This window comes from Leptopilina heterotoma, unplaced genomic scaffold, assembly GCF_015476425.1.
Source record: "Leptopilina heterotoma isolate Lh14 unplaced genomic scaffold, ASM1547642v1 Lhet_29, whole genome shotgun sequence".
NCBI classification, from domain to species: Eukaryota; Metazoa; Arthropoda; class Insecta; order Hymenoptera; family Figitidae; genus Leptopilina; species Leptopilina heterotoma.
In genome coordinates this window covers 834,056-857,108 of record NW_025110996.1, presented here as the reverse complement: position 1 = coordinate 857,108, position 23,053 = coordinate 834,056, and the positions used below count along the sequence as shown (strand labels likewise).

Below are 23,053 nucleotides of genomic sequence, written 5' to 3'. Positions count from 1 at the left end.
AAGGGCAGAGGGAGTAGTTTGTCAATTTTTGACCTGCAGGTTAAATCTGCCTTTAAAATTAACCTACATTTTGCGATCAGAGGGAATTGTTTGTCAATTTTTGACCTGTAGATTAAAACTGCCTTTAAAATTAACCTAAATTTTGCGATCAGAGGGAATTGTTTGTCAATTTTTGACCTGTAGATTAAAACTGCCCTTAAAATTGAACTACATTTTGAGGTCAGAGAGAATTGTTTGTGAATTTTTGACGTTTAGGTCAAAACTGCCCTTAAAATTGACCTAAATTTTGAGGGCAGAGGGAATTATTTGTCAATTTTTACCTGAAGATTAAAACTGTCCTTCAAATTGACATAAATTTTAAGGGCAGAGGGATTAGTTTGTCAATTTTTGACCTGTAGGTTAAATCTGCCTTTAAAATGGACCTAAATTTTGAGGGTAGAGGGAATTGTTTGTCAATTTTTGACCTGTAGGTTAAAACTGCCCTTAAATTTGACCTAAATTTTGAGGGCAGAGCGATAAGTTTATCAATTTTTGACTTTTAAGTCAAAACTACCCTTAAAATTGACTTAAATTTTGAGGGCATATTGGTTAGTATGTCAATTTTTTACCTGTAGGTTAAATCTGCCTTTAAAATTGATTTAAATTTTGAAGGCTGAGGGATTAGTTTGTCAATTTTTGACCTGTAGGTTAAAACTGCCCTTAAAATTAACCTCAATTTAGGTCAAATGTAACTTGTTTCTGACTATGGGCCTACCTTAACAGTGGGCCAACCTTGACTATGTTTCCTCTACTATAAAAGGCCCTTAGAAATCCTGACTCTGCGGCGGCTGCGAAATGTTTTTAATATATAATAGGATTTTAGTCAACCTCTTAAAATCGGCCAAAAATATTTTTTTCTATTCTGTATCGAAAAAAACAGATACGTATTTTTTCATTTTTGTTTAATTGTCCAAATTTTCGAGTTATGAATTTTCGAAATTTTGGACTTGTAATAATTGTAGACCCATATTCAGTAGCTTATAAATCCGAAAATATTGAGTTTAAGAAAAAGTTGTCAAAGAACGAAAGTTTTAGTTTTCTTTCGACTTTTAAGAAATGTAAACAAAAAATTTTTTTAAATTTTTTAAAACATTTTTTTATAAACAAATTAATTTTTTTAACTTTAGGCCGGATTTTTTTTATTTTTTTTTTAAATTTATTTGTTCCTCATAATATTGAGAAGATTTTTCAAAAAATCCCAAAATGGCCTTGATGTGTTAAATAAGTTTTAAAACATTTTTAAAAATCACTTGCAAGCATCACAGAGGGATTATTTTACAATTAACTTTTAAAAATGTCTACAGCGTAGACTCTTTAATTTAAGACAAAGAACACTCAAATAGATATAACATTATACGCTGTAGACATTCTTAAAAGTTAATTTTAAAATAATCTCTCTGTGATGCTTGCAAGTGATTTTTGAAAATGTTTTAAAACTCATTTAACACATCAGGCCCATTTCGGGACTTTTTGGAAAATCTTCTCTATATTATGAGGTATAAATAAATTTAAAATTTTTTTTTAAAAATCCGGCCCAAAGTTAAAAAAAAAAATTTGTTTATAAAAAAAAAATTTTTTTGTTTTCATTTCTTAAAAGTCGAAAGAAAACTAAATCAAATTTTTTTTAAATATTTTTTTTCTTTCAGTGCTCGTTGAAATGAGCTACCATGATTTTTTTCAAATTTTTTTATAAAGCGATTTAAAACATACAGATTTTTGAACAATTACGTTTTTTACGTAAATTTTTTTTTGAAATGTTTATAACTCTGATATTTTTGTTTTCACACAAAGTTTTTAATAAAAATATGGAAAAAAAATTTTTTATGAAATTTACGATAAGATTTTAAAAATTTTTTTAAAAATTTTATTTTTAACAATGTATGTATCGATCAATTTTTTTCAAAATTTTTTGTAAGAAACTAAATTAACAATTTTTAAGCCTTGTCTGATTGTGGGCAAACGATGGCATCTATTTATTTTGAAATTTTTAATTTTTATATAACGCATCTGCCAAATGCCTAACTTGCCTTTGACCAAATCACACAAATTTTTCACAGCAAAACTGTTTTCGGACTGAGTCCTTCCGAACTTAACCTTCTTACTGTGTAAAATTGTGTTTTGATCAATTGGCAAGTTAGGCATTTGGCTACCTACCGTTTTCGCTGCGTATATAAAAATTAAAAATTTCAAAATAAATAGATCCCATCGTTTGCCCACAATGAGACATGGCTTAAAAATTTTTAATTTAGTACTTGTTTCTTACAAAAATTTTGAAAAAAATGATCGATACATACATTGTTAAAAATAAAAATTTTAAAATCTTATCATAAATTTTATAAAAAAATTTTTTTTTCATATTTTTATTAATTTTTAAAAATCTGTACATATCTCATAAATCGCTTTATGAAAAAATTTGAAAAAAAATCATGGTAGCTCATTTCAACGAGCACTGAAAGAAAAAAAGTATTAAAAAAAAATTTGACATGCAAGAGCACAATGATTTCAGACTTGGCGTGGAATACCCCACATGCATCTCTAAGTATTTCACTAATTCAGATTTAGAGACATTTTGTGAGTACTGATGAGTAATAAAGAAAACAGGGAAAGAAAAAATTCTCACCTAGACTAGCAGTCATAGCGTCAAGATCCTTGGGCTTCCTTTTTCTGGGTCTTCCCTTCTGTCTGGGAGGTGGAACATTGGTGCCGGAGCCGTTGAAATAGGAGGGCACCTTGGGGGGTGAGCCAGCCTCGGGACATGATGGTGTTGTCGATTGTAGATGTACGGGACTCACGTGTGTATGCTGATGTTGATGCATCGTATTATGTGAATGTGGACCATGTGGATGATGATGCAAAAATTCAGGCGAGGGAAACGATTGACCCGGATAATGTGGTCCCGGGGGATAAACAGGAACCGGTGGACTTTGTGATGGATGCATTTCTGCTCCCATTTCATAATGATGTCTACACAAAACAACTCCATCTCTCATTCCAAAATGGTCCCCCTTTGTCAAGGGCACACCGCAAGCGGCACACGAAAAACATCTCACATGAAACACCAATTCACGGGCTCTCATCACCAATTCAGAGGCAAGTATCGCCGCATGACATCTTGCACATCGTTTCATGCTGCCAAATATTCTGTAACAGAATTATCATAATATTTTTTATTATTATTCATTGTTTTCAAGAATGTATCAAATTGATACCAAAATTTTTATCAAATTTGTTCCAAATATTGGTATTGATTCATTTCAATGTCATACTTTCTATTTAACAGTGTTGTAGTTATTAGTTTCATTGTTTTAAATTATTATTATAAAAAGTATTAATATCAACATTGTTATTAAAAGTGAATTACTTTAATTGATATATAAAGACATTTTCATTTTCCGAATGGTGGGCAACAAAGCAAGTGTTAAATTTCTTAAGGAGGATGCTATTGATAGAAATGCAGTTTGAAGAAGTCCAAGTACGTTGACGATAAAAAAGGGAGAATCAAGGTTAGAGGGGGAAAAATAGCGATGCACCGGGCAGAATGACATCGCTACTGCATTAGCACCCGAGAGTCTCCATTACGAACACAAGCTGCATATCTGTTCGATATCTTCTTTAGCTACCAGACAACCTGCCTGATTATCTTTACCTCCAAATATATTACATCTAGAAACGGTCTTCTCTTTGCAGTCATATACCGAGGAAGAACTAGATAAAGATGTGTCCAATTTTATATAATGAACCTTTCCATGGTTGTTTTCTCGGAAAAACGTATAGGTATATATACGTGATTTTGTTAATGCGAAACGGTTATCGTTTTACTCTCGAAAATATCAGTCACGTTTCTTTGCTCAAAAAAAATTATTGACAATCTTTCATCATTCCCTTCAGGCTTAGTTTCATTTTGCTTCTTCATGAGGAAGCTTTGCATTTGTGACGATTTTCAATTTTTCAAAAGAAGGTTATATGGACTCATTTTCATCTAGAATACGTGAATATGAACCTGTGAAGAAATTTTATTATGGCCCTAATCGGGACCAGATCAGGAGCGGGACTCTGAGTTAGCGCGCAATATAATAGCGCCACTATAATAGCGCTCACTATAATAATGCCATAGCGCCACTAAAATAGTGCTCACTATAATAGCGCCACTATAATAGCGCTCACTATAATAGTGCCATAGCGCCGCTATAATAGTGCTCACTATAATAGCGCCACTATAATAGTGCTCACTATAATAGCGCCACTATAATATTGCTCACTATAATAGCGCTCACGAAAATAGTGCCATAGCGCCACTATAATAGTGCTCACTATAATAGCGCTCACTATAGTGAGCACTATTATAGCGGCGCTATGGCACTATTATAGTGAGCGCTATTATAGTGAGCACTATTATAGTGGCGCTATGGCACTATTATAGTGAGCGCTATTATAGTGGCGCTATTATAGTGAGCACTATTATAGTGGCGCTATGGCACTATTATAGTGAGCGCTATTATAGTGAGCACTATTATAGCGGCGCTATGGCACTATTATAGTGAGCGCTATTATTGTGGCGCTATTATAGTGAGCACTATTATAGTGGCGCTATGGCACTATTATAGTGAGCGCTATTATAGTGGCGCTATGGCACTATTATAGTGAGCACTGTTATAGCGGCGCTATGGCACTATTATAGTGAGCGCTATTATTGTGGCGCTATTATAGTGAGCACTATTATAGTGGCGCTATGGCACTATTATAGTGAGCGCTATTATAGTGGCGCTATTATAGTGAGCACTATTATAGTGGCGCTATGGCACTATTATAGTGAGCGCTATTATTGTGGCGCTATTATAGTGAGCACTATTATAGTGGCGCTATGGCACTATTATAGTGAGCGCTATTATAGTGAGCACTATTATAGTGGCGCTATGGCACTATTATAGTGAGCGCTATTATAGTGGCGCTATTATAGTGAGCACTATTATAGTGGCGCTATGGCACTATTATAGTGAGCGCTATTATAGTGGCGCTATTATAGTGAGCACTATTATAGTGGCGCTATGGCACTATTATAGTGAGCGCTATTATAGTGAGCACTATTATAGTGGCGCTATGGCACTATTATAGTGAGCGCTATTATTGTGGCGCTATTATAGTGAGCACTATTATAGTGGCGCTATGGCACTATTATAGTGAGCGCTATTATAGTGGCGCTATTATAGTGAGCACTATTATAGTGGCGCTATGGCACTATTATAGTGAGCGCTATTATAGTGAGCACTATTATAGCGGCGCTATGGCACTATTATAGTGAGCGCTATTATTGTGACGCTATTATAGTGAGCACTATTATAGTGGCGCTATGGCACTATTATAGTGAGCGCTATTATAGTGAGCACTATTATAGCGGCGCTATGGCACTATTATAGTGAGCGCTATTATTGTGGCGCTATTATAGTGAGCACTATTATAGTGGCGCTATGGCACTATTATAGTGAGCGCTATTATAGTGGCGCTATTATAGTGAGCACTATTATAGTGGCGCTATGGCACTATTATAGTGAGCGCTATTATAGTGGCGCTATGGCACTATTATAGTGAGCGCTATTATAGTGGCGCTATGGCACTATTATAGTGAGCACTGTTATAGCGGCGCTATGGCACTATTATAGTGAGCGCTATTATTGTGGCGCTATTATAGTGAGCACTATTATAGTGGCGCTATGGCACTATTATAGTGAGCGCTATTATAGTGGCGCTATTATAGTGAGCACTATTATAGTGGCGCTATGGCACTATTATAGTGAGCGCTATTATTGTGGCGCTATTATAGTGAGCACTATTATAGTGGCGCTATGGCACTATTATAGTGAGCGCTATTATAGTGAGCACTATTATAGTGGCGCTATGGCACTATTATAGTGAGCGCTATTATAGTGGCGCTATTATAGTGAGCACTATTATAGTGGCGCTATGGCACTATTATAGTGAGCGCTATTATAGTGGCGCTATTATAGTGAGCACTATTATAGTGGCGCTATGGCACTATTATAGTGAGCGCTATTATAGTGAGCACTATTATAGTGGCGCTATGGCACTATTATAGTGAGCGCTATTATTGTGGCGCTATTATAGTGAGCACTATTATAGTGGCGCTATGGCACTATTATAGTGAGCGCTATTATAGTGGCGCTATTATAGTGAGCACTATTATAGTGGCGCTATGGCACTATTATAGTGAGCGCTATTATAGTGAGCACTATTATAGCGGCGCTATGGCACTATTATAGTGAGCGCTATTATTGTGACGCTATTATAGTGAGCACTATTATAGTGGCGCTATGGCACTATTATAGTGAGCGCTATTATAGTGAGCACTATTATAGCGGCGCTATGGCACTATTATAGTGAGCGCTATTATTGTGGCGCTATTATAGTGAGCACTATTATAGTGGCGCTATGGCACTATTATAGTGAGCGCTATTATAGTGGCGCTATTATAGTGAGCACTATTATAGTGGCGCTATGGCACTATTATAGTGAGCGCTATTATAGTGGCGCTATGGCACTATTATAGTGAGCGCTATTATAGTGGCGCTATTATAGTGGCGCTATGTCGCTATTATAGTGGCGCTATTATAGTGAGCACTATTAAAGTGGAGCTATGGCACTATTATAGTGAGCGCTATTACACGGAGAGAAATTTGAACCGTAAAAGACAGTGTCTAATTCAGAAGGTTAAAAGAGGGGGAAAGTTCACGGTAAATCTGAGTGATTTCACCGAGTTTTTCCATTCACGAATTGCAAGTGGTAGTGACAGTAACCGTCAGAGAGCGCTACATCTTGTAGAAAATTATGATGAGTTTCCATTCGTCGCCTAAGACTCTGATCACTACCGTGATTTTACGTTCAACCTTCTCTCCGTGTATAGTGGCGCTATTATAGTGCGCGCTAACTCAAAGTCCCGCTCCAGGCATCCCTATTAGGGTAAGTCCGTGGGAGATGACCAATTCAAATATTTTACAGAATTTGTAAAAAAAACTATAACTTATTATGGGTTGTTCCTCAACCTTTTGTGACTAATAATAAATGTAAACAATAAATTGTTGAAGAATAATGAAAATGTACATGTCATATCCTTTTTCATTCTTTTTACATGGGTCTAAAATAATTTGAGAAATTCAGATTTCTTATTGTTAAATTGTTACTTTTTAACATAATTTTTAATTTTATGTTTTATTATAAGTAAATTTTATTGTACATTTTATTGAGTATTATATAACCCACGCTTTGATATAAATAAAAAATGAAAGGAAATAGTATATTTCGTAACGAGTGCGAGCAGTTGCCTACAGTTTGTTTAAAAAAAAGCGCTCATTCAAAAATTGGCAACTGTTCACACAAGTTACGAACGATATTTTTCATAACGAGGTGCAAAAAAGTGCCCTTTATAACACCGCGTCATAAAAAATTATTTTACTTATTTAATATTTTGATGTTTACTTTTATCAGGTATTGAATGATACATGATTATGAGATGGCTATTAATGACTTTTATTTTAATTTTTTTATATTAATTTTAGATGCTTAAGAAATATTAAAGAAAAACAAATTTAAAAAAGTATGATAACAAAATATTAATATAATTGACACCAGAGATGGAGATCTATTTGCAGGTTGAGGCTAAAGTTAAGTAAAACGACATTGATTGAAGATATTGGATTCAGTGCAGTATTTTAAATGTTTGGCTAATATACATAAAAACTGCAATGAATTCCATGATAAATATTCAAAATGCAACCAGGAAAAGAGAAAATTAATGTGAACGATTAAAAATTAAGCTTGAGTTAAAAGACAAAAGTCATAAGTATTGGCCATTTCTCCTGCATATAGGTACATGTGGCCATCTTTCCCGGATATTCCGGGAGAGATGGCCAAATGCACTTTTTAAAAATTGTAAATTTTAAGATTGTTATTTTTCGTTATTTGAAAGTTAAGCGTTCAATGTTTAATTATTAATAAAAGTTTAGACAAAAATCTAATAATAATAATCTAATAATGTTTAGTACTTTAAAAAAATAATGGCCATCTACTTACCCTATAGAAATTTTAATTAATTCTTGTCAAAATTATTTTCCTGTCACGAAAACGAATTAATTTATGTATATAAAATACACATTTTGTCAATATTTATATTATTAATAACTATTTTTACATTGAACAAAAAATTCAATTTTAGAATTTTTGAAAAGTTTATCTAATCATTTTAAAATAATCAATTCTACCATGAAAAATGAAGCAATTGGCATATAAAAAGTTTAAATTTCATTAAATATTTGTAAAACAATTTAAAAATTATAATCATGTCATGATTATAACCATATGAGCCTTTTTTGCTTTCTCAAGAAAAAATTTGTTTTTCATGAGGAAGCTAAATATGATCATGAAATGAACAACTTGTTTAACTTTTTGTTATGACAACGTGAAAACAATTGGGCGATTTTTAAAATTAAGTCCATTTTCAAATATTTTGGGATAATATTTTTGAAAATGTTTTAATTTTTAAAAAAATTGATATCTTCTTCGACAAAATAAGACAATTGTTTAGAAAAAAAATTGAGATATTTAATTCTTTCAAAACAGGACAGTTTTAATAAACATGGTTTTTAAAGTTTGTGAATGAATGATTGGGACAGTTTTGAAATTTTCTATACCAATTTTAAAAAGTGCTATATAACAACTTTTAAAACACGATACAGTTTATTGATTTAAAAAATTTGCTACTACTTTAGAAATACTGGTACAATAGTAAAGAAAATGCTAAAATTACTAAGTAGTTTATGAACAGTTTTCGTAGCAATGAAATATACTTGCAAGTATATTTCATTGCTACAAAAATCATTGCTCAATTGTGTCATGACACAATTGAGAAAAAAATTTGGCACAATTTTCACAAAATTGGAACAATTTTTGAATAACAAAAGCAATAATATAGATTGAAACTCGAAACAGAGAGATTTTCTCAGTGATTTTTGGCCCATGAAATATAAAATATATTTATAGTAGTAGAGTTTATAAGATGAAGGCAAGTCTCGAACCGTGACAGAAACGACTTGGCGTAGATACAGGAAAAGTATGCAAGTGGCACCACTACCACCGGGTGTCCCGGTAAAGCCGCCGTCTGCTGACTAATGCGACGAGAGCACGGCATCGTAAAATGCATTCAGTGTTCTGTATCGAGCGACAAAAGTACATCTCTTTCGCAACTGATACTACTATATCGATGTGAGTTTGCGATTGCTGTATATATCCAGTTCGATATACACAAGTCTCACGCTTCGTCTTCGAAAGGTGCCACCACTTACATACAAACAATCAAACATCCATACCATCGAATACACATTTATTCCTTCTTGCGTACGTAAAGGCAAAATTCAAATGTACTTTGACAGTAGCATTAAAGAACAAGAAACATAACTTGTTCCATTGCACTCGCAGTAATAATTTATCCCACAAAGGCGCAAGGAGAGATCCCAACTTGTTTTCGCCTTACAAATTGAGAAATAGGTATGCAAACAGAGCGCAAGGAGGACACACTCTCGATAAGAATAATTTATCGTTTTTAATAAATAAATAACAATTTTCGATAAAAGAAAACTGATGACACAATTCAAAATATCGACTACACTCGTTTAACCACAGTTTCAAGGAGGAAATGAAGGGAAAAAATAATAAAAACCACGTGCTCTAGGTGAGTGTGCGAACTCTCCGCAAGTGGTCCACAATTCCGCATTTTTATACATAAAAGATTTCCGACTCTTTGTGGAGGCAGTGTTTAGGCAACGTGCTACTACTATATCGGCTTTTGTCACACGGCTTATAATGCACATTGTAATAATAATGTAACGCATATGGTGCATCTTGTAAAACTCTGCGGGTTGCCTGTAAACGTGAAACGTGAATGAGGTTACTCCCGGTTGCAAACTCATTCATTGATGAGAAAAATTTCTCCATCTCTCTCTTTTTTCTTCTTTCACTCTTTCTTTCTTTCTTTCTTTCTTTCTTCATTCTCTCTTTCCTTCTACCATTCAATCATTTTTCTTTTATTTTCTGACATTTTCTATTTTTTCTGACGTAATTTCTATCTCTCTATCATTGTCTCTCACTATATATGTTTTCCTTTAATTATCCTTTCTTTGTTCCTATCATTTTCTCTTTCACTGTTAACTACAGAAAGCATCAAATTGCAAAGAACTTATTTATTCCAATATTTGAAAAAATAATAATTTGATCCAAATTTTGTTATCAATTTGATAACTTCGAAGAAACAGTGAAAGAAAATAAATATTTAGAGATGAAAGGGAAGGGGAGAAATTTGGAAAAAAATGAAAGACAAAAAAGTAAAAGAGAGAGAAAAAATATTTAGAGAAAAAGAAATAGAAACAAGTTGTCCTCATGACCATTTAGCTTCCTCGCTATGATAAGCAAATAAATGTTCACGATATGAATAAAACGTTAACTTGCCTTACGAGTTTTTTGTAAAATTTTAACTTTATATAGGCCAATCGCTTCATTTTTCATTGTAAAATAATTATTTCAAATGTTAAAATAAGTTTTCAAAAAATTGAAAATTTCACTTTTCCGCTAAAAATTAAAATTGCTATTAATTTTATAAATATTAGTAAAATGTACAAAGTATATAGAAATAGTAGAAAAAAATTCAAGAGAAAAAATGTAAAAGAAAAGAAAAGGAAAGTAGAGAGAAAAAGAGAGAATGTGTAAAAAAATACGGCAAGAAATATTGATTCTCGTTTGTTTAGTATAAATTCAAATACAGTTTTACCCCCGGGTTTTTATAATATATTATACCCTCGTCTATATAAGGACCAGTCGATTGCACAACACAATTCTAACAAGATCCGATTAGGGCAAAAAAAATATATGCGGTCCTCCCCGCTGAGTGTTAGTTCACACATTCAAATAGGATCAGCCAATGACAATATGTTTCGAGTCAAGAGAGACGCCGTCAAAAAGTTTCCCGCATTTCTAATCTCATCCCAAAGATTATTACCCCTAAATCCTCTTGACATTTCTTTTTCATTTTTTTATTTGGAATAAATAGTTTTACACTTGAACATGTAGTCGATTATTTTTCAAATTATTTAATTCTCATTCCCCACATATTTCCTCAGTTTTTTCTATTTTCATCCCTAAAAGTTTTTTTTGTACACATTCGTAATCGATTTTTTCATACATATAACCAGCGATCTTTTTTCATACATCCTAAACAGATTTTTTTCATACATCTCTAACAGATTCTTTTGTACGTCTCTCAAATACTTTTTTAATTCAATTTTTTTTTAAATTTCTTTGGGTTTGGTTGGTATAAACTGTTGTGGAGATTTTTTTCTAAAATTGCAAGGGAGGAATGTTTTCTTTTAAACGAGAGCTTGACGAATCATCTGTTCCTTTGTTCGGGATTATAAAGACTGAAAGAGAGGAAAATGATTGGGCATTGTTTAGAAAAATGTAGTAAACCACTGACCCGCGCCAAGTAACTTACACTTCTATCTGGATATTGTCTGGCTAGAAACATCTCAATCTCCTCACAGCAGGTGAGAGACAGACGGAATGACTCCCTAGGTCAAAAGAATTTTTAACAGGAGTAGTGAACATTAGTAGTAGCATTTATCTAATGACAGATGACTTTATTTTCACTTCTCTCTCTCTCTCTCTGGAAAAGTATATATATGACAACAGGTAGAATTCTTTAAATCTTATTTTCTAAACTGTTATTGTCTTTAACATCGTTTCTAAATTTTATTTCTACAAGTGAATATTTACATAAATTGTGATTCTACTTTCATCTCAAATTTTATCAATCTATCATAATTTTAGTACAAAAGTAAAAATTCAAAGTGAAGTGATTCTTTTTGAGATTTTTTAAAACTATTTTGAGGAATTTAAATAAAAATTATAAAAATTATTTTTTTTAATTTTATTACATCTATTTAATTATTAGGTACTTAAATACATAATTTACTTAAAATTTCGCTAATATCTATCGAAATTGTGTAACAAATGATCACTAAACAAAAGAATTGAGTTCATGTTAGAATCAAATTTTACAAAAAAATGTTGAATTTTGATAAAATAATTCACGTACTTGAAACCCATATTTTCTTAAAATTGATATTACTAAATAAAGGTTTCCTCTATAACTTCAATTATTTTACGTTCATTAGAAAGAGAAATAAAAATAATGGTTTGTTTTCTAAAAAAGTAATCATATTATTTCTTAAAAATTTTGAAATCAGAATGTATTTTTTACTACTTAACGTTAAATTTTTCAGGTATATATCAAATTATATACATATATATACACGGAGAAAATTTGTTTCCTACATTTTACCGAATTTTTCAATAAAGTTGGGATATAGTAGCATAATCGTAATTTTTAATAATTTTTATATTATTTTTTTGGTAACAATATTTAAAATTTAATGTGATATCTTTATTCCTTAAGAACTAGTACTGTAAAAGTTTAAAAAAAATTGAAACTGAACGTTTAATGTAAATTAAATAAATACCTCCTTGATGGGCACTAACGTTTTAGGAATAGTTCGGTAAAACTTTCTTGACTTGCCCAAAGTGTTAGTTTTCAGGAATAGTTCGGTAAAACTTCCTTGACATGCCTAAAGTTTTAGTTTTCTGGATTGAAATACTTTATTTCAAGTGTCCCGCAGTCAAATGAAAGACTTTCACACTAATAGTTGATTTTTCCAACTTATTTATACTTAATTAATAATCATTTTATTATTATTTAAATTAAAATTCCATTAATTAATTATTTTAAACACTTATTAATTGACAAATATGTAATAAATGCTTTTAAATCATGTAAAAAGAAAATATAAAATGGCAATAACATACTTATTTTTTAAACATATAATTTATTCATTTTAATTAAATATGAATAATAGTAAGTAAGTAAGCAAGCAATCAAGAAAGCAAGTAAGTAAGCAAGTAAACATAAGTAAGTAAGCAAAAAGGAAGTAAATAAGTAAGCAATTAAACATATAAGTAAGTATGTAAGTAAATAAGTAGGTAAGCAAGTAAGCAAAAAGGAAATAACTTGCTTGCTTATTAGCTTACTTTCTTATTTGCATACTTACTTACTTATTTCTTTCTTGCTTACTTTGCTTACTTGCTTACCTACTTATTTGCTTACTTCCTAATTTCCTTCTTGCTTACTTGCTTGTTTCCTTTTTGCTTACTTACTTCCTTATATGCTTGCTTGCTTACTTTGCTTACTTGCTTATTTCCTCCTTGCTTATACTTACTTTCTTATTTGCTTACTTTCTTACTTGCTTATTTCCTTCTTGCTTACTTTATTCCTTATTTGCTTACTTGCTTATTTCCTTTTTGCTTTTTAATACCTCACAATTATTATTTAATATTTCAGAAAGATTAATTTTCTATTAATTAATTTAATAATTTCCAACTTGCACTTTTAATATGTATATTTTTAATTTTAAACACAAAAATTTGAGAATAATAAGGATTTTCATAAATTATTGTTTTATTCCATTAAATACAAATTTAAACATTTTTCTTTATAATAATAAAAACATAATTTAAAAATATTTCATAAATTGACCTTGAATATAGTTAGAAATGATTCATTAATATAAATAATTTTTAATTTTGTACAACGATAGTTTATTAATTTGAATCTTTCTCACAAGCGGTGAAATAAAATTGAGATTAATATATAAGGACAGTTGAAAGTTTCTGAAGCAATAATGTAAAGCGTGCGATGTATGTATTAGTGTATGCGTTTAGAATGTACTGTAGGCAGGTGTATCAATTAGTATTTGTTCGTAAACAATTGTAGGGGGTTTAGGTAGTGATTAAAGTAGGTAAATTGAGAGTTACGGCAGTATTAATATAGATCTACTGAAGTAACATTATTTTTTATTTTTGTTCTTCAAGTTTTACCGAACTTTCAGTAAATTGCAACTCGTCAGTTTTACCGAAGACTTTATCTTACGTTTTACCGAACTATTCAATAAATATGAATGTAGCGAGCACTTGGCTTACGTTATACCGAACTGTAAGTGAAGCGCTAATACATGTATCGTGAGCTTTATGATTTTTACATTATTTTTCAATGCAATTTCTTTTACAGTCTAGTTCTTGAAAAATTACTGTTTTGACACTTCATCCCAGTTTTACCGAACTAAATTCAGTAAAATTTCAGGAATAAATTTTCTCCGTGTACTCTTAAAGTATAATTTATTTATCTCTACAACAATTTTGGTACAGAAAGTTTATCAACTGTTTGAGAAAAAATAAAGTTGTTAAATTTTTTGATTGTTTGAAAAAGTGTCATAACTTATTCTTTAAAACTAATATTTTTGAATTCAATATGGCTTTAATATACCAAGTTTCATTTCTAACGGTTTAACCGTTTTTCCTGATGAAGCGACAAATTATACAAGAAAAAATTAATTTTGAGCAATTTACACCCCCACAGCACAGAAATTTTCCTAAAACTTGATTAAATATTTACGTTGTTATTACATTTAAGGATATAAGAAAAACTATCCTAAAATTCTATCTAGGTATACAATTGATTTGAAAATCTTAAAGGCAATTCCCGTAGTAAAATAGTATATTGTGCAACAAGTACAGAAAGAAGCTGTTTTCCGACGAGTGCAAAGTTTGCTGTCCCGAGCGAAGCGAGGGCAGCAATTTGCACGAAGTCGAAAAATCTTCTTTCGTACGTGTTGCACACAGTACTTTGTGCAACATCTTTTGGTTTTGATAAAAAAAGCTGTTTGGAAACGCTAGTTGACGCCAACATATGTAGTGTTTAGCAGGGTTTGAAACGTATGTTACCGCACGTATTATACGTGGTTTTCTACGCGTATATTACTGTAAAAAACAGGTATTCTACAAATAGAAAACAAATACCTATGTATATCACCAAAAAAACCCAAAAGCCGCACTAGTGCAGCAAAGTACTGTTTTGCGCCTACTTGACAGGCATGCAAAGTATTACTTTCCTTACAGGTGTTGCACAAAAAATTTTACGTTGATTACAGAAATATTTTCACAATGACAAGAATAAAAATTACAACACTGTCTCTAGTGCAACGGAAAATAAGCATTTTTTCAAATGAAGATATTCTTGTGAAGTAATTCTGAGAGATATAGTCTTTTGAAAAAGATGTGTACCACTCCTACTAAGTATGTATATATATATATATATATATATATATATATATATATCAGAGGTGTACGACACACGAGAGGTTTTAACATCTCACCAAACAGTTGAAATATGATACTTTTGTGGGAATGGTTTATGTGGTGACACCCGCGATTTCTCGGTGGACATACGACGCGAACATGACCTTGCAAACCCTACGAAGCAGGACCCCTGCCGTGATACGCCGAATCCTCTTATACACCCAAAAAGGGCCCAAGATGCTTAGAAAACCGCAATCTCCAAGAAGAAGAAGGAAAAAAAATAAAGAAGCCCCTCTTAAAACTTAAAATCCAACAATTCTTGTAAAAACACTTCCACAATAAATAATACAGGTGTCATTTTTGTCCCTCCATCAAAAGACACCAATTCACAATGGCTCATCTCGACAAATTTCTTTACCAAAATATAAACATCGTTGAAATATTAAGTTCTTGTTAAGAGGATATATGATAATACATTTGTTCACGAGAGAAGTTTTATGACAAAAATTTGGATTATTTCCAGGGTAGAAATTTTGGTCGAAGTATTTATATTAAGAATTAATTTTCATTAATTTTCATTTATTTAATATTGTTTTTTTATTATATTTTCTTTATTTTGTGAAATTTCACTAATCCTATTTTATTATATATTTAATTTATTTTCGTGCAGAAATAAACGTTAAGATGCTATCCGAATTGGCAGTGGATTTTTCCTTATTTTATTGTACTAATATTATGACATATTTATTTTCAGGTGGTAACTTCACAATTTTATTAGCAATTGGGTATAAGTCATTTATTAACAACATATTACAACTGAATTTTATTCCATGTTTTTAGAAAAAATAATTTTTATAACCTTTGTCCCTTCTAAAAAGTAATAAAAACTTAAAGTATTGAAAATAATCAAAAACTTCAAAGCCAATCTCTAATTAAAGATTTTTAATTTAGAAATTAGAAGTATAGAATCAGATATAATTAAATTAAATTGACTAGAATTTAAATATAAATGCAAATGGTTTTAGCTAATAATATGGTTTCTTATCCACGTATTTAAAGAAAAAACCAAAATAAATCGTACTAAAGCAAAAGGAATTTAAATTATCTTAAAAAAACCTAAAACTAAAGAACGTCCCAAGGTAAACTCCAATTGCCGTGCAAAACGTGTCGATACGAATATATTTTTTCTTCTATTTTTCGGATTATCGGGGAGAATCACCCATATATATTTTATCAGTAATGCACTTAGCGAGAGTACTTAACAGAAGCAAGAAACACGTTTTCTCCATAATACACATCTGATGGTCAGTTGTCACCTGCTCTTATTTTTTTCTTTTTTGTAAAATATAGTAGTCATTCACAACAGCTGTTTATATTAACGAAAAGTAAACTTTCTGCGTAAATTACTGAAGCACATTGTCGTTAATAAGTTGGATGAAATCCAGAGGCGCATGAAAAGTCTCCAATTTTTATTTTCCGAATCTTTATTTTATCGAAATTCTTTTTATCTAATAAGAATTAATTATAATTTCTTTTAATCGAAAGAATAATTGTCAAAAACATTATTTTTTTGAATGACTAATTAACAGAATGTTTAATACTGCGAAAGAAAATTTTTTATAATCTTCAAATAACTGAATTATCATTTCTAAAAATTATTATTTTTTATATTTCTTATTTACACTAATATTTTCATTTTCGAAATGTCAATTTTGATAAATATTATTTTACAAATTCGTTAATAATTATAATAATTATATTCCCGAATTATTATTCAATATAATTCAAATATTACCGAATTACCAATTCTTAAAAAATTTATTGTTCCTAATAATATTTCTTTATAATGTGTAAATGTTCTAAATTCTAAAGTCTCTAAATTTTTTTTTTCGAAATATCATTTGTTATAAAACTTTTTTCTTATAAATGTTTTTCAAAATAATTTTAACTTTTTCAAATTAACATTACTCATAATTTTCTTTACTTCTAATCATTCTTCTTTATAATTAGTATATTTTCTAATATGTATTTCTTCTAACTATATAACTTTACCGAATTGTCACTTCTCATAATTATTATTATATCGAAATATTATTTTTCAAAATTTTTGTAATATCTAATAATTTTTTATACAAATTTTTTTATTGTATAATAACCAGTTTTTATAATTTTATTTTATTCGAATAATTATTTCGTATAATTTTTTTCTTACCGAAATTATATTTTAAATAATTTTTTTATCGATTTTTTATTTTTCCTAATATTCATGTTTCCAAATAATTCTTTTTCATAATTTTTATATTTCCTAATTCGTATTTCACATAACATATATTTTTTCTAAGATTTAAATTCTCTAATTTATTATTTTCCTAACCTATAAATGTCATAATAAGAATTGCACCGAATAGTTATTTCACCTACAGAACATACGGTTTCGACGTTTCCCATCTCTGAGGAATATGGCGCCAAATTTGAAAAAAGTTTATTATTTTATTATTTAAAAATTATTAATTATTACAAATATTGTTTAAACCAATTAACTACGCTAAATATCATTCGGTAAGAAAAAAATTATACGAAATAATTATTCGAATAAAATAAAATTATAAAAACTGGTTATTATACAATAAAAAAATTTGTATAAAAAATTATTAGATATTACAAAAATTTTGAAAAATAATATTTCGATATAATAATAATTATGAGAAGTGACAATTCGGTAAAGTTATATAGTTAGAAGAAATACATATTAGAAAATATACTAATTATAAAGAAGAATGATTAGAAGTAAAGAAAATTATGAGTAATGTTAATTTGAAAAAGTTAAAATTATTTTGAAAAACATTTATAAGAAAAAAGTTTTATAACAAATGATATTTCGAAAAAAAAAATTTAGAGACTTTAGAATTTAGAACATTTACACATTATAAAGAAATATTATTAGGAACAATAAATTTTTTAAGAATTGGTAATTCGGTAATATTTGAATTATATTGAATAATAATTCGGGAATATAATTATTATAATTATTAACGAATTTGTAAAATAATATTTATCAAAATTGACATTTCGAAAATGAAAATATTAGTGTAAATAAGAAATATAAAAAATAATAATTTTTAGAAATGATAATTCAGTTATTTGAAGATTATAAAAAATTTTCTTTCGCAGTATTAAACATTCTGTTAATTAGTCATTCAAAAAAATAATGTTTTTGACAATTATTCTTTCGATTAAAAGAAATTATAATTAATTCTTATTAGATAAAAAGAATTTCGATAAAATAAAGATTCGGAAAATAAAAATTGGAGACTTTTCATGCGCCTCTGAAATCCACTATTATACTCTCACCCATGTGCGCTCTGTCGCTGTTTCAAAATACGCATACAAGTTTAGATATATATGTCGTAGTCATAATATGAAAAACCGCACTTCATGAAATGCCTAGACGTTTTATGAAGTGCAGCCACATTGTGATAAAAATATTTACTTCACAATGTGTCCAACATTTTTGTACATTTCATGAAGTGCTATACAGCCAATTATGCATTTTGTGAAACTAAATAAAATTACACAATACGTCCAAATATAAAATGCATTTCATGAAATGCCCAAGTCGTTGAATGCCGATAATGAATATGACAATTGTAAACCAAAAATTCAATAAATAAACTTATATTTTACTTATTTCTGCATTTCAGACTATTATGACATAGTACCTTAATTTCAAATTTTAAAATTTATTTTAATTTTTTTAATATAAAAATTTTTTAATTTATTTCAATTTTCTTAATTATAAAAAATTAAATTTCTATTAATTATATTTAAATGATGATGGCTTTACAGATTACTTACAATTTCTTCAACGACTTGGGCATTTCATGAAATGCATTTTATATTTGGACGTATTGTGTAATTTTATTTAGTTTCACAAAATGCATAATTGGCTGTAGCACTTCATGAAATGTCCAAAAATGTTGGACACATTGTGAAGTAAATATTTTTTTCACAATGTGGCTGCACTTCATGAAACGTCTAGGCATTTCATGAAGTGCGGTTTTTCACAATGTGGCTACGACATATACATTTCAAATGTTATATATATATATATATATATATAACTATATATATATATATATGTATATATATATATATATATATATATATACAATATATATGACTCCTGGCGTTAAAATCACTCTAGTGTACACCATCATCGTGTTTAATTGCACACCGAAGTTGAGTCTCGGGTGGTTTGTCGCGAATTAAACCCAAGAGACTTCCTGGAGTTCATCGTGATGATGCACTGGTGCCAATGGTCACGCATCATGAAGATGGCGTGCTCGCGATTCACAGAACGATGCACGCAACTCTCAAACAGTCTCGCGACCCAACTCCTTCAGTTATATATATATATCTATATACATACTTGTGAATGAAATTCTCCACAGTATGAAGAGAGATGGAGAGAAAAACCGAGAGCTGCAAAATTTCTTTTTAAAGCATGATGATTAAGAAACATAAGGAAATTTTATCCAGTTTAGGAAAAAACAGTTTCTCTATAAGCTTTTTGAGAGAACTTTCTGGACTATCACAACAAAAATATTTAAATATCTTACTGTGGAAAATAAAAGGAAAAGAATATGAAACTTCTTATTAGAAAAATGAATAAAATGTAAAAAGTTAGGATAGAATTGAAGAGTATTGAGAATTTTTCAAAATAAGAGAGAATTCTTCTTTAGGGAAAATTAGTTATTTAAATTATTATTTCCAGTTGAAGACATATCGCGTGCTTCTTCCTTCGATGATTTCCACCATTTCCTCGTAAATTACTAACTGATAGATCTCTGGTTATCTAATGCAGAGTTTCTATATCGTCTACTACTTAGTTGATGTGATCACTGACATGAAAAGACCATTTTTTACCGCATATAAAAGTAGAAACCGCACATACTTTCCACCACTTTATTATTCTCAGTAAAAATAAAACCGAAACATTAATACAATATTATAAATATACTCTGCGCTAACAATTGAAAGTCAACAAAATATTTACGAAACAATTTATTATTTCATTTCTATTACACATACTTTTTCTACAAAGAAATATTTTTCAAAAAATTTCAAACTTTGTAATTAACAAAATATTTTTTTCATTTTTATAAATATTTTCAAAAACTGCTGATTGCAGTAAACAGTAAAATAATTAAAAATTCAACAATTCAATTAAGTAAAAATTCAAAATTTTTAAATTAATAAAGTACCCAGATTAACGTTTTATCTAAAGAAATAACAGAGATTGATGAAAGAAAAAATTTTAAGGATTTTAATTACACCGAAAGGAGTTCTCTATAAATTTAAAGCACGTCATTAGATACCTCGTTTCTTTTGAAATTTTTTTTGTGGGTGGTAGAAAACGGGAGGTTCTTTAAGGATTATATAAAATAGGCAATGAATCTTTGTTGATCCGGATAAGCGGGCGCGCGTGAGTCCGCGGATTGTGTGTGATCACAGGAAGCAGAAAGCACCTTAAATTAACGTCTCGCAAAGGAAACAGCTAGTGATAATTGAGCCATATAACCCTCGTACGGTGAACATACAAATATTTCAACGCCCGGGAGCTCTCTCATAATTTAAAGCTCACAATTAAGATGCGTCGCGAGCAGCATCCACCTCTTGGGATGATGATGCATGCAACTGCGTATATACATACACATGCATATACTGCACACACATTCCTTTTATGATATAAACGCGCGATTTCCTTGATATTTTTTACATAATATATTTTCAACTTTTATCCTTCTCTTTTATCTACACCCAGATAGCCAAGCGTACTGATTCCCTAGTAGAAATTTGTCATAGTATCTTTAAGGGCACTGGACAGTTCCACTGGAAAATTTCGAGGCACTTTACAGTTAAACTGGCTAAAAACTATAAAGTGATGTCACGCTAATTTCTTCAAGTTATTGTCCAGTCAAATTTTACAGTTTCTGATCATCAGTCCTGTAGAAAAACTATACAAAATAATTCACTTGGAAATGTCAAAACTTTCTTTATATTGACGTTACGTATTAAACACGTACAAATTTGAAAATATAACGTTAAATTTTTTTGTCAACAAATTAAATAAATTAAAATTTTACGAAACTATATTTTTACTGTTGGTGTATCTATTGTTCCGTATAATAAATGATTTATAATAAATTATCTGTAAAATTATTTTTAAATAACTACATAATTAAAAAAAAATATAAAAATTACTGATTCTTGAACACATGTCATTTTTTTACATTAAACAACATTCACTTTTTCCTTTAATTAAGCACAACACTGAAATAAATATTATTATTTTATCACACTACAAACTTATAAGTAAACCCTAATATGAAGAATTAATTCAGTTCAAACGAAAAATATCTAGCGGTTTCGGGGAGCGAACTCGGGTCACACTGGGACGAAATACCTAAACGCACGCTTTACGCATCACGGCCGTTCTAGTCGATGGACGATTCCGGAAAAATAAGAACCATACTCTACCGGCAGGTAAAGCAGTTCCCTTTTTCATCTTTTCTAGCTCAACTGGCGAATTACTGGACAGCTACTGCATAACACTCTAAAGTTGAACTTATTGATTATTACTGTATAGAAGTTCTGTCTGTCCAGTTATTCTCATGGTACTGTCTAGGCGTTCCGTGAAATTATGTTTCAAAGTTTGTCGTGGCGTTAGCGCTACCGTCAGTCCAGCAACTGAACAGTGTTGTGTAGACATTTTCCATAAATACATCAGAGTATACACTGAAAGAAATAATTCGCGGGTGTAACTAGAATTATGTCTATTTTTTCCGTAAGGAATTAGTAATAAATTGTTACTGTCTACTGTCATTAATTATAGACAGTTCTGTTATTCAGATCGGAGAGCTATACATATGTCAACGTCAATTCATCAATGTAAAACATAACCTCACTTTATTGGACCAATTCTAACTTTTTGTATGTAACAGGTTTGTTAAATTAATATTTATACATATAATAAGAGTATATAATCTTGAAAAGAAATTGTCTTCTGAATTTAAAAAATTAGTTATTTTAATTAACTCAATTAATTGAAGCGAATTTTAAAAAAATTTTTTTTTTCTAAAGGAATTGTCATTAAAAATAAATTTTGATTGAAAAGAAATTTTTATTATTAAATCAAAATTTTAATATTAAATAATTTAAAAAATTTGTTATTTAGTTGTCAACAGTAAAATAAAAGAACAAAATTAAAATTATAAAAACTATAAACTGTAAAACCAAAAGATTTATTTTATAGAAAATATTTCGAAAATGTCAATACACAACTGTTTAGTTACTGAAACTGGCGGTAGCGCTAACGCCACGACAAACTTTGGAACATCATTTCTCGGAACGCCTCGACAGTGCCATGAAAATAACTGTACAGGACTTCTATGCAGTAATAATCAAGTTCAACTTTATATTTTCTTTAACAGTGTTATGCAGTAGCTGTCTAGTAATTCGCCAGTTAAGCTAGATTAAACTTCCATGACTAAAACTGTACAGTAACTTGAATAAATCTAGTCATGCCACGACAAATTTCTACTAGGGTTGGCATTTTCCAGTACGGCGTACTGAGATTATGCTCGTATTGTACCAGTACGAAATAATTAAGTATGTACGTATTGGTACGGTACCAGTATAACGACGGTACTCTCTAAATCTGAACCAGCGAAATTTCACTGATTCTCAGCGATAAGTATGCGTATTATTT

General features: G+C 30.0%; 1 protein-coding gene across 2 annotated transcripts in view; it reads right to left on the bottom strand.

Annotated features, from left to right (window-relative positions):
* LOC122504319 (protein apterous-like) overlaps positions 1 to 23,053 on the bottom strand; it is a 178,253-nt gene that overhangs the window by 31,984 nt on the left and 123,216 nt on the right. For both annotated transcript variants that reach the window (XM_043615377.1, XM_043615378.1), the window contains exon 4: positions 2,660 to 3,180. In XM_043615377.1, the coding sequence (XP_043471312.1) occupies positions 2,660 to 3,180 (521 nt within the window). The remainder of the gene's footprint in view (positions 1 to 2,659; positions 3,181 to 23,053) is intronic.